At 30.9% G+C, this 17,795-nt stretch overlaps 1 protein-coding gene across 1 annotated transcript; it reads right to left on the reverse strand.

The window, feature by feature from the left end:
• Positions 1-27: 27 nt before the first annotated feature.
• Positions 28-14,388, reverse strand: LOC113398968 (delta and Notch-like epidermal growth factor-related receptor). Its single transcript, XM_026637935.2, has 12 exons — positions 14,178-14,388; positions 12,867-13,462; positions 11,185-11,387; positions 10,793-10,965; positions 10,327-10,445; positions 10,092-10,245; positions 8,928-9,182; positions 4,833-4,975; positions 3,877-3,999; positions 2,698-2,800; positions 2,039-2,217; positions 28-1,531 (listed from the first exon to the last, which is right to left on the reverse strand). The coding sequence occupies exons 2-12, from the start codon at positions 13,365-13,367 to the stop codon at positions 1,322-1,324; spliced, it is 2,163 nt and encodes a 720-aa protein (XP_026493720.2). The 5' UTR covers positions 13,368-13,462; positions 14,178-14,388; the 3' UTR covers positions 28-1,321.
• Positions 14,389-17,795: the final 3,407 nt, after the last annotated feature.

Below are 17,795 nucleotides of genomic sequence, written 5' to 3' on the forward strand. Positions count from 1 at the left end.
TCTACAAAAGCAATAATACTAAAAATATTTTCATTTAATAAACTTTATTAATTACGATTTACAACAACAATTATCGCAAATTTACATTAAAAAGCTTTAGTCCACAAAAGCATAAAGATGAAATATATTTGAGAAATTCCGATGTATTCTTTTAATCTATGACTGAATAAAGAAAAAAGTAGAATCTCCTATAATCTAGACTAAGAAGAAAATTTGAACAAGATTTAAAGATAAGTTCAGTAAAAGCAACTATGCTGAAGGTCAGTCATTTCGTTTCGCTTACTATCCACTAAGAATTCATTTTCATAGATGAATTAATGTTTACACAGAAAATATAAAAACTATCAATCTTGAATACATTTCCTATTATACAAAGATGTAATAATACATACTTTGTGCGTTCTTAGTGGACAGTTATTAGGATGTACAGACACATCTGTACTACCGACTACGTATATAAACACATACTATATTCAGGCGCGAAAAGCCTAAATATTTCAGTACTATGCAGGCACTTCAATTGTCCATTAACAATAATGAATATTAAAAAAAATACAACTACAACAGGTATTTCACGAAATACTTATCAATTATATTCCACTTTTCTATCACAGTCAATAGAATAAACTAACAAACTTAGCACTCCTTACTTTCTATCGACTTTTGATTTTAATCTGATAAGCAGTTCTATTACTAAAATTAATATCATATGAAACCTGTAGTTAAAAATATTCCGATTCTTAAGTTAGTTAACACACATTAAAAATACACATAAAACACTTAATCGAACACGACACGTATTAAATAGAACTTTCAATTTTAACGTAAATAAAATTAATTTTATAAATTTTCTAAAATTACATCAAAGTTAGAAAGTTCTATTCTTATATATTCAAGCTCCACTCTCGGGGCCCATTAATGGCTTCGCTACATCGTACTAGAAGCGATTCAAGCAACAATTTATTGAGTTTTCATGTAGCATGATTACTATAATCACAGACTAAAATAATAGCTTTACCGTCGATTCATTTAAATGTTCGTTTAGATATTCATATAAAATACCTGCGTATCAGCACTACCACATATAGCACTTAAAAATATTTCACTTCTGTATATTTTTCGGAATTATAATTTTGCACATTGAGTGAAGCCTCTCTAGTGGCTCGAATGCATTTTAGACTTTAAAATATTACAAACGATCTAATGATCGTTTCATAGGTTTATTGCTCCATGTCGGTACGTCTAATCGAACTCTCCGACTGTTAGAAAGTTATATTTGTATTTTGAACCGTTCCCCATCGGAACAGTTCGCAAGTGATGGCTATTGTATGAGTGGGGAGCTCTGGCTATCGCTGAAGTCGAGGGTGTAGTACATATCGGTGGTGTCCAGCGCAGCGGGCGGATGAAAGGGCGCGGCGGGGGCGCGTTTGTCCTGCAGCCAGTGGTGCGGCGGGCCCGGTTCCGACACGCGGGACAAGCGGGACAGCAGACGTGAGTATGTCTTGTTGACTCGACAGTGACACGCTGTCACCTGAAGTGATATTACATCATGGAAAAAATATATTGATATTATATAAAGTTTTCAGTACAGTGAGACGAGAAAATTAAAGCAAATTTTCGACTGAACAATTACTAAATCATCCTATAAACATAATTAAGTAATATTCACATAATATTGTATTACATTTCTTTTTTATAACATAGGAAAGCGAACGAGCAAATGTTCCACCTGATGGTAAATCGTCACAACCCCCATAGACGCTGGCGCTGTAAGAAATATTAACCATTCCTTAATAGCCAATGCGCCACCAGCCTTGGGACCTAAGATGTTATGTCCCTTGTGCCTGTAGTTACACTGGCTCACTCACCCTTCAAAACGGAACATGACAATACTAAGTATTACTTGGCGGCAGAATATCTATTGAGTGGGTGGTACCTTCCCAGACGGTCTTGCACAAAGCCGTACCACGACAATAATCATGTATGTATCACATATCAATTATACTCGTAATATAAAATATTCTTCTGTAATTCTTACCACAACACCGACAATAGCAATAGCCGCGCCGAGGGTTCCCGCCGCAATGTAGACGTTGTGCAGACGGTCGTGGTAGAGACCGAGCGGCAAGTGCAACTCACGAACGGAGCCACCGCCACCACGGGACTCCGTGCCTAACTCACTCTCACCATCCACAACTGATTCTAGAATGAAGTCCTCTGAAAATGTTCGTTATTGCCATAATTGATAAGGTTTCATATAAAAGCTTATTAATTCCTGCTGTAGTCAAATATAAAATATATTTTTTATGTAGATTGCGATTGAGTTAATTGAGTCCATTAGGTGACTAAAGAGGCTTTCAGACAAATGGCGGGTATGTGATTGAGTAATCAACGCATATGGTGTTTATAATTATAATATATCCATTGCATTAAATGCAACAGTTTAAACAAACATATTTCGTTATAATTTTCATTATTAATGTGATCACTAAAAAATATGAAATATTTGAATTTGAATTAATTAATTATTGTTAGAAATTATCATCCTAAGTCTTAAAAACATAACTAGATGATTATTATGAAAATGTTTACGTGTATCATTCAAAAAACTAAAACCGTTAAGCTAAAGAGAACATAATAGAAAACTAGTTTTGGATTAACATTACACCGCATAAATAGATATATAGTAATTCAAACCTTCACAAAGTCTCCCTGTATATCCCGGCCTGCAGGAACAGTAAAATGAGTCCACGCCACTCCAACACGTACCGCCATGAGCACAAGGATTGTTATCGCAAGCCTGTGTGAACAGATTGAACATTATGGTTTGATACTGTATAGTAAAGCCAATTGTCTCTCTAAAACTCGATATCCATGTATGTACTTTGATTGTAAAATGTATTAGTGTTTGTATATCAGTATACTAAGAGAAGCTTTATACGCTTAGTCAATGCTTGAAAGCCTTCTAGTAAACTAATAAAATTGATTGTTTATTAGTTTACTAGTCAAGAATAATATCACACGCGGGCGCTTAGTACGGATCTCTCCGTTTTTAAAAGACATTCGATTTCAAATGTGTTTTGAAATAACAATTCTAATACAGAAACACATACATGAGATTACGTTTATTGACACTGTAATAGAACATACGATATAGATCTATAGCTTTATATTAATACGTGACGAGAAAACTGTAACCCTTTTTTAAGCATACTGTGTGCACAAAAAGGAGTGCAGAACGCTAAAATGTACACAATATGAGTTACAAATATATTATATTAAATTAAATAAAACATTCATAGTTCACGTTTGTGTCACGTCAATGTTAAAACATGCCCATGTCAAAATTAAATCCAAAAAACGCATTCTTTTACATTTCCTTGATTTTTTATTGTAAAAGTGACAAAGTTTCGTCGAGCCAAGCCTAATTGTTTGATCTTTCGAATTTTTGTAATACCTTCATAATTATTACATGTAAAAATGTTAACATAAATTAATATAAGCTCTGTAGCAGATATTCTCCCATACTTTTGAACCTAAGCAAAAATTAAATGTCAGCAATTGTATACAATGTATCTTACACTTCTATAATCTAATGTTTCTTTTTTTAGCAATGAATTATGGTCAATAGGTCACTAGTATAAATTAATATCCTAATTAAATATTTTATAAAATGGCAAAATTTTAACTATTTAATTTTTCAAAACGAAAAGCCAAGCACGAAGTTGTTAAATGAAATTAAAATTCGCACCGGTTACGAGTAATATGGTACAGAAGCTCATACTGAAAAAAAATACTCTTGACATACAAAATAATATTTTTTCTAATTACCGTGAAATTAAATTTCGCGGTTAAAAAAATTAATGTGAACCTTACCGATGTAGCTGGTATGTGGCATTCCTCTCCAACAAAGCCACTGGGACATTCGCAAGAGTAACTATTTCCATGGTCCGTGCAATATCGTTGTGGAGGACAGGGGTTAGGAGAACAAAGATCAACCTATAGAAAATAATTATATTATAAGAGAGGAAAACGTTGGCTTAAATAACTCTCGTGGCTGTTAATTTCAAATATTTATTAACTAGTGAATGAGACATTCATTAATTTCGGTTTACACTATCTTCATATATTACATTTTATTATTAATTTTATATTTAAGCAAATTTTTAATAAAAAAAAAATTCCGTACTAAATTAAATTTCGTCGTTCTACTTTTAAATGCATATATCAACGAAAGAACGCCCTTCCTCTCTCTTGAATAAATTACAGCGAGACGCTTTCTTAACCATAACATACTATATAAAGTATATGAAAATATTTAAATGTAGTCGAAAAGTATTATGTAACCATATTTGGTAAAATACCTTGATTTTAATAAATCAGATAAAATCAAGTCAACTGTAATTTATTCAAGTAGGTATTATTTGACATAATATTAAGTACTAGGTACCATTGATTGGTACTATATTTTTTACCAATAATAGCTGGCGTGCAGATCTACTTTACTATTTGACAATTTATTTAATTACTTACATAAAACATTTACAATAAAACGAATACTTGAATCTTCGCCCTTATATAACACTTAGAATAACTAGTTATATATTATTTAAAAAAGCTTATACGCCTAATATAATTTTAGAATAACACGCCTTCTTTATTAATGTTTTAATATAAGCTTTAAACAACTGAATATCGGTACGAATTTATCTATGAACATAAAATAATTCACATATACATAATGACGATGACGATTCACAGTTTGACGATTAAAAGATTTTAGATAGCAGTCCTTATATTTAGAATATTGTTTTTGAGATCAATTTAATCACCTTCAATTGGCAAGTGTCGCCTGTGTAGCCGCGTCCACATGAACATTCAAATGCGCCGACGCGGTCGGTGCACGTGCCGCCGTTCACACAAGGTGACGATTCACATTCATTGTATTCCAACTCACATTGGTCGCCCGTATATCCTAAATAATATATGCTAGGTTTATTCGTAAATAGATAATATACTATTATATAAATATTTATATTCTACTGTTCCAATCTATAAATATATACGATAAATAATTAAGAAAATGTGTTAAATGTAAATGATAAATTAAAATTTATTAATTTTTAATACAAAAATCACTGATAGAGTATCTACATATTTATACGTATTAACATAAGCATCGGACGGTCTGATTTTAATTAATTCATTAATAAAATAAATGATTTCCTTGCGATCTTTAATTGGCTTTTTGTAAATAATTTGAAAACTAACTTATCATATTCATCAATTTAAACTATTTTGTTAACAATTAGGTATATCGATCGAAATAAATATATGTTATTTGTATATAAAAATATTAGACCTAGACGTTACAAAGCAAACATAACATATTTTCGTTTCTTTATGGCAACTAAACCATAAATAAAACCCATGAGACTTGATATCTCAGGCTCGGATATCGCGGCTTAATACAGAAGCCCATAAAAGCGCTCTATGTATACACATTATGTTAGAAAAGCTAAAAGCGGAAAAGGGAGGCTAAAAGCTTGGCTGTAATCGATATCACTTGGTTTTCCTACAGTTCACATGTCCTAAAAAACTGAACATACTATTATCCAAAGATCATTGTTCATATTAACATTTAATATTTCATTTCGACGTAGGTAAGTACGGCACGGCTCGTTTAATTATGTACGCCATTGTTACACGTAATGCATGCACAAACAACACAAATACAGAGCAACTATATTAGAAAAACTAAAATAGTGTTTCCCATTTTATATTTAATTTTGTCTTCGGTATAGCTTTGAAAAAATTCTAAAATAGATTATTTTATTTCTATCTCTTTTATAAAACCCACACACACGCACATGCACACGCTTAGTAACTACGTGTTATACTACTACATACTCGTAGAATATATGTAGAATGAAATGATATGTTTCAAGTTCAATATCACATTAACCTTGCCCATACAAATTTACTTACTACGACTTGTAGTAAAATTGATAGACTTAGTATCAAAAATACGCCAAGGAAACAAAATGGAAAAAATCCTCTAAATGTATTTACCCGGTCTCGGATTCGTGTATGTTTTGTTCTCGTAGGTTTAGAAATGACAGTGCATAATTGTTTACCAACAAACCCTAGATTTTCAGTTTTAATATCCGGAATACCAATAATATCCCAAGTTAATTTTGTTCTATTAATTGAAGTCTACTAAAGATTTCATTCACTTAGTTAAGTGGAATGGTCCGTAACTTGGAAAGAAGGGTCGACACATTAAGATTAGCACTATTTATGATGTTAGGAAGACGTAAATCGTTTTTTAGGGCAATGTGATTAATAGATTACTATTCTTAAAGAAAGGCCTACTCTACTCTAATTCTTTGACATCGTATACGGAATATGAACCGTTTATTAAAGTGATAATAAATAATATAATATTATATAATTCGTATTTTTATTATTTGCATTCCTTTCATCGCTCCAATAATGTATCGTAAATTTTAAAGCTACTCGACTTTTACGGATGAGAGTTAAAAAATGGCAATATGCCAAAAACACAATAAGAAAGCTTCATATCGATTGAACGTGGAGGGCGAACAGAATATTGGACGGTGGAATTATGAACTTAAGAACTCTTTGAATAATTGTATATTGATGAAATAAATAGACTATATACTATGAATTTTCATTAATTATTTATTTCATTGCAAGTTCTTGAATAGTTAAGATACAAATAAACGTATGCTTATACAATCATGTCGGAAAAACTAAATACAAAATAATTATTATCTAATTGGAGACCATCCAGACCAATTTTACGAAGTTTATTTTCACTATATGTGGAGAATTCCTAAATTCACTTTAACTTCATCTATAAAAAATTAGTATGACAAAAATAAAGGATTAAATAAATATCTTTATATGCCTAAACATAGCTAGGTAACTCATAAAGTTGCTTTTACGTATTCATCCCAAGGGACTGTTTGCCCTCGTTCCTCCTAAATTTCCTTTGATGGCGGAAAAACAACTGTCTTGATTAATTCAGGCCAGGCTGCTTAGCAACGATAAAAACATTTCTATATATATTTACATCGTCGATGAGTACGTACTTACAGACGACGAAAGTAATAATTATATCATTTATCATCACTATGACCTTAAAAAACCTATAAATAAATAATATTTATAGTTATAAACATAAAAAATGCACACTGATATTAATTTGTGTGTGAGTTTTAATTATGTATTCAAAATCAAAATATAATGTATTATTCAAAGAAACATTTTCGATTTCGCAACCGATTCAGAATTTTGAAGTAAGTTTTAATTTTACTTGGTGGTAGGGCTTTGTGCAAGCCTGTCTCGGTAGGTACCAGCCACTTATCATATATTGTACTTCAAAGCAGCAATACTATTGCTATAGTATTGCTATGTTTCGCTTTGAAGGATGAGTAAACCAGTCTAACTACAGGCACAAGAGACATAACATTTCAGTTCCCAAGCTTGATGACGCAAAGGCGATGTAAGGAATGGATACTTTACGGCACCAATGTCCATAGATATTGTACACTTCCCATAATCAGGGGTAAACACATAGTATCAGGTCCATATGCACATGCGTCTACTAATAACATAAATATATATGTATATCTATCTTCCAATTAAATTTTAAGTATCTATTTTGAATCATATATATATGTATAAACGAGCTTTTTTTATCATCAAAGTTCTATTAATATAAATGTATATTTGTATTAACATAATGATAAAATGTTTTGCTATAGTATTCATTACTTTAATTTGTCTCAATGGCACTTTTAAAAAAGACGTTTAATGAGAAGTTATTCGGAGAGAGCTAGTGGGCAACCCTCCAAAAGCGTTTCATATTAATCACCCAAATAATTTTGCTACCCGGATCTTCGTCGGTTTGACTGTAATTGACTAAGTTTGAACAATTTATTACACTATATCCTGACCCTTTTTGCTATCCGTGACTCTTATTGTCCAATATAATTTAGAAATGACGTATAATAAAATGGCTACTAGCAGATTCGTTATAGGGTATTGTTATTACATTTTAGCTGCTTTATTCTAAATAAACATTCTGATTTAAAATATTTATATAATAAAAAAACAGGCTAAATGTTACTAAGGTAAAAAGAAATAAAACATAAATAACATAATCAGCCTGTAAATTTCCCACTGCTGGGCTAAGGCCTCCTCTCCCGTTGAGGAGAAGGTATGGAGCATATTCCACCACGCTGCTCCAATGCGGATTGGTGGAATACACATGTGGCAGAATTTCGTTGAAATTAGACACATGCAGGTTTCCTCACGATGTTTACCTTCACCGCCGAGCACGAGATGAATTATAAACACAAATTAAGCACATGAAAATTCAGTGGTGCCTGCCTGGGTTTGAACCCGAAATCATCGGTTAAGATGCACGCGTTCTAACCACTGGGCCATCTCGGCTCATAAAAAGAAATATGGTTACAAAATAAAATATTATAATATTTTAAGTACTGTTATTAATTATAACATACGTGATATGAGATATTTTTGTGATTTTTTTAAGAATATCCTTTATTGATAATTGGACGAGTATAAAATATTTTATGCTTACTTTATATGAAACAAAGTCTTGTTCACGTAATGAAAAAACCTAAACAAGTGATAAATATTATAATAAATATAGGTACTATCACTTGGTAAACCATAAATGTCTCAAAGTTATGTGTGTTATGTTTGTATCTAGAAAAACCATCTTCTTAAAAGTTACAACCAAATAAGTGCAATATATTTTAGAATGCATAGAACAGATTAAAACTAAAAAAACACATTGATTTGCTTTGAATTATACCACATTTAATATGGTAAGCTAATGTAATGTTTATTAAAAAAGTGATAAACCTTACCTGGCTTACAAAAGCAGCGATATTTCTGTTCTTTTATTTCATTATCAACTTGTTCCACGCAAATACCCTTATTGCACGGATTAGATGCGCATGCGCCTCCGGTAACGGGAAGTTCGCAATTAGATCCCGTCCACTGTTCAGTGCAGGCGCAGTGAAAAGTTGTGGATCCATTCATTGCCATACTCATACATGATCCTCCATTGATACAAGGTCCTGAATAGCATGGATCTTTTTCGCATTTTCTTCCAGTAAATCCTACACATATTTATATTTTTAGGAATTGTTTTATGTTATTTTAGCCTAATAAAAACAATTATTTTCATTGAGCACCGCAATTAATGATTTATTAAGAAATATATTAAAATAATTAAGCAGGTATAACTTAAAGGTAATTCGAATCCAAGATTAATTAATAAAATTAACTTTCAGCTTAATATGGACAAAATAAATTTATCGGTGTTATTCGAATGTAAGTAAACCTTTTAAGGGTACCGCGTAGCTAATTGGGTGTGCGATTACGCAAATACGAATTGTATTTTCGATTCTTTGATTACATAACATTAAATTTTAAATAACCGTAAGTATTAATTTATTATTTAACATTATAAGAAATAGAAATATAAAAAATGCACTACTAAAAAATGTACTAATAAAGATAGTTATAACTATTGAAATCATAAAAACTAAGGATCGTCTATAAATTATGCTACTATATCTACTATATATATGTATGTCTCTGTTGAAATAAAATTTATATAAATTCTAAACCGATATATTTTCTTAAACCAACTCAAAAACGATCTGATGTATAGTAGTACGCTAAATATACTACAAAATATATTACATATATCGTAATAATTTGCTATCCAAAAGCTGCAACCGGTAAAGATATAGATAGATATAGATTGGTACAGCTAAATTGCCCTTAATATGCTCGGATGAAATTAAAGTTCTTTAATTCCTTCGAAATGGTGGCGCTTTTGTAGATAAGAGGAAAAATAAGAAAGTTTCGTGTACATAAACATTCTATTAAGTTAGCTATAAAAACAAAATTAAGCCAATGATCTTTTCTGTTTTCTTATGAGATTTTTCTATTTAATGAATATTACGATAAAATTATAACTTTGAATAAAACTTCAAAAATATTTATCGAGGGATATTTACCATATGGACATAAGCAATGATAGTTTGCGCCATTTAGAGGTTGCGTGAGGTCGACACATATGCCATTATTCAAACACGGTGACGGATAGCACACATCCCTGTCTTCACAGTGCGGCCCAACGTATCCTAGGCAACACTGGCACTCGTAACCTTCCTATAGCAGATATTTATAAATCTCCTCATAGTATTATGATAAGTGAATGACTTTTAAATATATTATGATTTATTGACTTACCATAGAAACATTAGTATAGCAAACTCCTTTTCCAGAACAGTCTTGAGATTCACCGCAGTTATCCGATTTTACGGTTACCTTTAACCGGACGCAATGGGATCCCCAGTTCTCGGATACAACTGTAAAAACATTTTTACTGTCTCCTGATGATACAACACCTCACCGGTGGCTTCACAGTGCAAATACCGAAAAGTGAGTACTTAGTATACGTTCTTTTAATTTCACGGCATACATATATATTTTGGACTTTATTGACTATATTGAATATGTATTTATAATAGTAATAAAGCAGATACATTTTTGATATATTTTGTTTTTACTAATCGATGTTTTGTTTGGTTGCCTAGTAATATTTCAGTTTTTGCGGCAATATTTCATAATATTTTACAAGAATACATAGTAAGAAAAATGTTAGTTGTACAAAAATATAAAACTTTATAGTAAAGGTACCTTCTCACTTACTCACCTATTAACAAGTTAACGCCTTCTGTGAGGTCCTTATCGTAAAGTGTAAAAATTTTCGCAGCCTTTTCGTCGAGAGGTGTAATGTCAAGTAACATTCCGTCAGACACATCGCAGTGTTCATGACCTTGCCTCGTTACTTGATACACTGCAGGTTGGAGTATAGCATGATGTGATCTATAAAGAATATTTTTTGAACAACGAAAATAGTGTTCCATCATATTTTTCTGATTAAAATGACATATATTTCAAAATATAAATTCAATAAATTTAAATATTCGTCCTACATTACCATAGATATACATATAAATATTTAAAGCATCATGCCACCGCTACGGGTCACTGAATAATCCTCTGTACCAGGTATAGATTTTCTATTAATATGTATGAACCCACCTATCCTCTTTATGTGAAGAGTTCGTGTCAGTTGTTTCATTTGCACCATCGATGTGAACTGAAGTATCAACTGGAGTAAAGTATGCGATGCGGACGATAAGGATATCACCACTTTGAATGTCAGCAGATCCCTCCCATGACACGATAACTGGAGAACAATCCTCTTCGCGTTCACCGCGACCGCTCATACATTCCTCCGACATCCATATCAAAAAAATTACACAAATATTACTGGTCATGATGAACTTATTTTAGAAAAAACAATATGAGTAGGTATGTAATTTATAGTTAGGTACATTTATTTTATAGTTTAAAGTGCATGCAATTCTATTTGCAAATAGGAGCGTAGGCAACATAATATTGTTATTTATGCTCCGTCTCTAGCTAATGTTAAAGTTCAATGTTAATTTTCTTTTGTAGCGCATAATTGTTATAAATCTTGTTACTTATTATAACTTTATTTTACTTTGTTATACCAGTAAATAAGCTTGTACTTATATAATAAAGCTTATACTTATATAATATGATGTATAATTTGAAACTCATTACCAACATAATAATTAGTTTAAGTATTCGTGCGTGTATAATTCAATATTGAATGATAAAAATATTATTTTATTTTAATACTTTATCATAAGAGAGAATATTTAGATTTTATTATTAGTATTATTCATTATATATCTACAGGTAGCTATGGTATTATTATGTTACTTTGTTAATATTTGTGAAAATATCAAGAACTTAAAAAGTTATTATGTTAACCTCGACGTTGGTAATAATGATAAATAAATGATTTACGAAATTACGTGTATCAATTATTCCATCATAGAGGCGCTCAGAAATTGTTGACACGTTTTAAGTAGGGTACTAAAATTTATAATATACGTATAACTTTATTAAACTTTACTTAATGTAAAGTGTTGTAAGAATATAAAACAAAAATTAAATATATTGTCTTGCAAATAACTTGAAAATACTACATTTTTAAATTTTGCACGCAAATTGTATTCATATGCAAAAACATACAACTTTTTCTCGTAATACATATGTATTACGAGAAAAAAATATCTTTATACGTTTATTCTGCTAAAGCTTAGAATACCACACTTAGGATTATTAACTGAAATGGGGACACGACATTTTTTTTTAATGTCTGAAATTATTTAAGTAGAAAACCTTTTTCGCTTGATGATTTGAGGCGTATATGCTTGCTTGCCTTAGTTGCGCTAAAAATACATCGCAAGTCATTTCATTTTATCAACAATTATATTGTTTCTTTGTAGGAGTAACAAGATACAATAATATTTACAAATGGTAAGGTTGTATGCAAGTTGGTAAAGGAAGGTAACAGCCATTACTTTTAAAGAGTACTTGTATTGCCAAACTTTATACTTCTGTGTTTAAAGTCAGGCTTACAGACACGAGCAACATAACATCGTAGCTTCCGTTGTTTGCTGCGCAACGAAGGTGGAAGGGACATTTAGATAATATTCCCTCCATTATCACAAAACTTGTGCCTTGCTAAACTAAACCTACAAATATATATCCGATAGAAAGGATAAAGTAAAAAAATGTAAACATATTATTACTAAACTACAAAATAAAATTAACCATTTAACATTATAGATTAATATAAATTAAAAATTATCAATCATATAAATTATAAATCTTTAAAAACTTACGGTGACCGGTAAATTAAGCTCGTGTGTCTCATTGCCTCGCCACAAACGCGACTCTCTTGGCAATACGGGTAGATCACAGTCTAAAGCCCCTAGGCGATCTTGTAGCCGCGTTGAAGAATGTACTGCACTCCCAAGTGCACTAGATGTAGTGTTTAACTTTTGCCTTCTTGCACTTTTCAGCGAGCCTTTTGTGCTATCGTACACTTGAGTTGTTACTTTGCGAATCGTGGTCGGGCTCTCTGTAGTAACGTTTTCGTTCGTTGTTTTAGCGCTTTCTTTTGTTGTCAGAGCAGCTAGACTGAGTGGCTCTGTAGTCTCTAATAGCTTTACGCTAGCCTTAGTAGACTGGGTGAGCTCGGTGGCTAACAAAGTGGTCGGAGTTAGTGATGTAGGCACTACATTGATTTCGTTCGTCAAATTAACTTTTATATCACCAAAACATGTAACAGTAACCGAAAAATATAATACCAAAATTGGTACAACGTTCATCGTATAAATCATATCTGGTTATTTAAAGCGCGTATTGTGATTACAGCATTTTTAATGTCCTAGGTTTGTTTGGCACTGGTTCAACGGTAAACGGTGGACTGCATCTCCTGCCAAAACAATCCAATATTTCCAAATATTAATAAAAATAATGTTGTTTATAAACGTTTCATGATTAAATGTATGTAATATAATTATATTGATATTTATTGATTTATTATTATGTATAAGTAGCAAAATAACAAAAAACATAAAAATGTCTTATGGTATTACCAAAAGCCCTTATAATGAATATTTAAATGCTGTCCCGAAAGCTTTCGTCATCAATAGACACAGGTGCGCACTTCTAAGTCAAAATATCTACAATTGGAAAGCTGTTGTCCATACTGAGGGGGCACCCTCTTCAAATCGAAGCGAGGAAACCAAAAAGAGAAATCTCGAAAATATAATTTCGTAATAAAATGTTAGTCGAAGATTATCAAAACGTAAACTATTGTTTGTTAATCTACATATTGTTTATTACACTATAAAAATAAAATAAAGCATATAAAAAATAAATAGTTAGACACACACAAATAAGATATTTTGGATATAATTATTAAATTATTAATTTATTATTAAATTATATCCAAAATATCTGATACATTTCCAAAAAAATACCAAACGAACGAGCCTATATTTTAATGGGTACTATAATTGGAATGTGTATCTATTTAAATATTATAAAAAAAATTTAACATAATTCTGCAAAATAAAGATATTATCACAATAATTATAAGCGTTTATATAAAATATACATATGCATGGAACTTAAATCGAGCTTACATCTAAAAGGATATTAATTTCATCCGGTCTTACAGCATAAATCGCTAACAACAACTTTTTGCACATCACTTATTCATATTATACTTGTGATTCAATTTTGTTTTTACATTTAAAAATACTATAAGAATAAAAACAATGAGTGGATGTAGAAGTGTTATGACAGGTTGAAAACGCGACACAGGGCGGGCGGCGTCGTAGCCTGCAGCCTCCGTGGCACTGAGGGCGGATTGCCCGTGCCTCGCCCCGCCGCGTCCTTGCGCCCCCGCTACTCCTCTATCTTTACTTAATTTTACTCCATGCCCGTAATATCAACGATTTCTTTGACGTGACTGAACTCAAGGCCACAGGCTGATACGTTTAAGTTATCTTAACGGATAAGACTTAAAGTTTGTTTGTTTCTAACTTATACCATACAGGTTATATATTAAAAGATGAACTTATAATTAAACATTTTTCAAACATTTTTTGTAAATACTATTGTTTTAAATAATATATATATTTTACGTCAACATTATATATTTTATCATATCTAACCTCCAATAAAAAATTATGATGATTAAGTATTATGGAAGATGAAGCTAGAATTTATAATATTATAGACTTACTTAATCGTCAGTCATTTAGATAAACCGAGCCATTTCATTGTTTTCACTTAGAAATAAAATTTGACAAAGTTTTACGTTCAAAATATGATTATGTAAGAGAAAATATTATTAGGTAACTATTTACAGAAGAAAAACTTTTGTAGGGTAGGGTACTTATGATATTTTGGAAGTTTTTTTTTAAATCAGACTAACAATAATAATCTCCAGAGATTTGTTAGGCACACGAAGCAATAAAGAGACGTAATGTTGCCGAGCTGATAAATGAGCGCACTCCCATCAGACAATCTGCCAAATAAAAATGTATGCAATTTCTCCAAATAACTATTCAGTACCTGTTATCAATTATTTATTTATAATGAACAGTCTCACTAATTTAGTTTAGTGTTTAAATTAAACTTATATTTTCATTTTAATATTTTAATTATTATTAATTACACATAGATTCAGTTCCCGACTACATACTTTTACATAACATTGTGCGAGGTACGTAAGGTATATGTAAACTATAATTAAAAAAGTAGGGTAAATCCAGGTGTAACTGACCGCTTTCAGTAATTGGCCACTAAAAACTTCATTTCCATATAGGTATGTATCGGAAATAAAAATACTAATTTACTGTTCGATGATATTAAATATATCTAAAACTGAAGTGATTTTTCAAAGTGAGTGAAGAAACTATTACATTATCTTTATAGAATCCGAAAGGTTTTCAAATCAAATCTACTCCGAAGCATGTTTAAATTTAATGTATTATTAATAAATTAGTTAACTATTGCTTGTTAAGTTATTGTTTGCTACGAATTACGATACTTATATAATATAATAAATGACACAATTATCATATTCAAGTTAGTTATTGTGAAATAGCCTAGGAACAGGGTCTGATGGTACTACCTTTATTTATGAAAATCTATAAATAAGGAAATAGTTCCTAAAATTTTTTTGAGAAATATTTCGTTATTATGACAATAAGAAAAAGAAATAGATATTTGCTAGTAGTAACAAACTATTTTTAATTAAGGATTATACTAAACGCAGTATTCAGCGCTTGAAAAAAACTATAGAATAAAACTTCATGACGTAATGTATCGTTTTTACGGCGTTATGTAATTTGCTAAATGGAGGGTTGGGGGTGCGGCACAGTTGGATGTTGGCGGAGCGCCAACTCCCTGACGACCGGCCACCCTTATCTCTGCATGGATCCACCACCAATATTCTTTTGCATAACTTGAAGTTTCTCATTCAGTTCACTCTCCCCACATGGTTACAATACTATATATTGCGAATAATCTTACTTTCTAGTTTCATTGACTCGAGTGTACGTTTGTAACCAAAATGTAAAAGCCATTGACGATGTGATTATAATTTCACGAGAGAGGTTATATATAGTCAAATTATTGTTATAAACATACATTATCTGAAAATATATAAAAATACTGTCACAAAACAATCGGTATGTTATGTATATCCGAAAAAATAAGTCGTTTCGTTAAAGTTTTTGCAAAATATTACGTTGTTTTATGTTAATTTTGAAAGACGGCTTTAAATGTATCGTACTCCGAAGACATCGGTGCTACTGCTCTTGTAACTCATATGAGATATACATATACCACTGAAAGTTTAAACAATTGTTTTTCAATAAGTTATGAATTAAGTATTACATTATGATATCACTTTTCAAAATATTTTACATTAACTTCAGAAAAATATTATAGCTGAGATTTTCAAAAAGTTAAAATAAAAAGACAGTAAGTACCTATTGTTTCTTCAAAATAACAACATAATTTTCGAAAAAAATCCACAAACAAATTGTATGTTTAAATTAAAATAATGTATAAAAAGTTCAAAAATGTCCATTTAGGTATTAATAAAACATTATATTAAAAATTCATCGTACAGATGAATAGCTTATTAGTTTACGTATGAAGAGTCTTTAATTTAGGCCTTTTGAGGTAATATAAATAGAAAATGTGTCATCCAACAGGCGCATATTCATTTGTGAAAAAAAAATTTGCGTTGCTATCTAGGAGATACTATATAGATTATTTATACGTCACTTAAATATTTAAATCCAACTCAACAATTTGAGACGCCATTATCTGATTGTTAGGTGGTTATTTTATTCTAGCAATTTCGTTGAAAATGACAAATTCATAATTATGAACTATTAAAACTTAACTTAATTTCACAATCAATTATAATTGAATATACGATTTTTGTATTTTAATCTTAGAGACGGCATTGAACCGCCATTTTGTTTATGGTCTCGGACAGTTAAGTCGTTTTAGCGCCACTTGTGACTTGTTAAATAATGTGTTCAATTGTTTCATTTGGATTTTAAGAGTAATTGGGTGAATAATTCAGATTAGTGATTTTCGCTGTGATAAATTAAGTTTGTGATATTTCGGTTTGTTTGTAAATAGTTGTTTATTTTTTTGTTTAGTACCAATTCAGGACGCTAAATTTATAATTTCGTATACGTCAATTCGAAGTTCAATCGAGTTGAGACTTGAAAGTGACTTGATAATATACCTAGCCAACACCACTAAAATAAAAATCGTATACTAAATCCTTACTTATTCCAAAGCTGCTTATTACATTTACATGGTATTTTCTATCTCTAGTCCTTTTTATTAAGATGTATTTTTTAATAGTACCTAAATTATTTTTAATTTATAGTAACATGCATATACATATGAGAGTAAATTAAGAAATTATAAAAGTACTTACCTCAATAAGTATTTAAAAATATCAAATTATCAAATTATAATCGACTAGATGAATGAGGAAAACTGTGTTATGTATTATTTAATTTAAAATTTTTATTTTTTTTTACATTAGCAGCCTGTAAATTTCCCACTGCTAGGCTAAGGCCTCCTCTCCCTTTGAGGAGAAGGTTTGGAGCATATTCCACCACGCTGCTCCAATGCAGGTTGGTGGAATAGACATGTGGCAGAATTTCGTTGAAATTAAACACATGCAGGTTTCCTCACGATGTTTTCCTTCACCGCCG

The sequence above is a fragment of the Vanessa tameamea genome, chromosome 2 (genome assembly GCF_037043105.1).
Source record: "Vanessa tameamea isolate UH-Manoa-2023 chromosome 2, ilVanTame1 primary haplotype, whole genome shotgun sequence".
Lineage (NCBI taxonomy): Eukaryota > Metazoa > Arthropoda > Insecta > Lepidoptera > Nymphalidae > Vanessa > Vanessa tameamea.

Bases quoted from the DNA above. Each gene is read 5' to 3' on its own strand.
- LOC113398968 (XM_026637935.2), bottom strand. From the start codon at position 13,367: ATGATTTATACGATGAACGTTGTACCAATTTTGGTATTATATTTTTCG. The intron at 10,966-11,184 runs GTGGGTTCATAC...TATTCTTTATAG, and splicing joins TCTTCACATAAAGAGGATAG to ATCACATCATGCTATACTCC. The intron at 4,976-8,927 runs GTAAGGTTTATC...TATATTATTTAG, and splicing joins TCGCTGCTTTTGTAAGCCAG to GATATACGGGCGACCAATGT.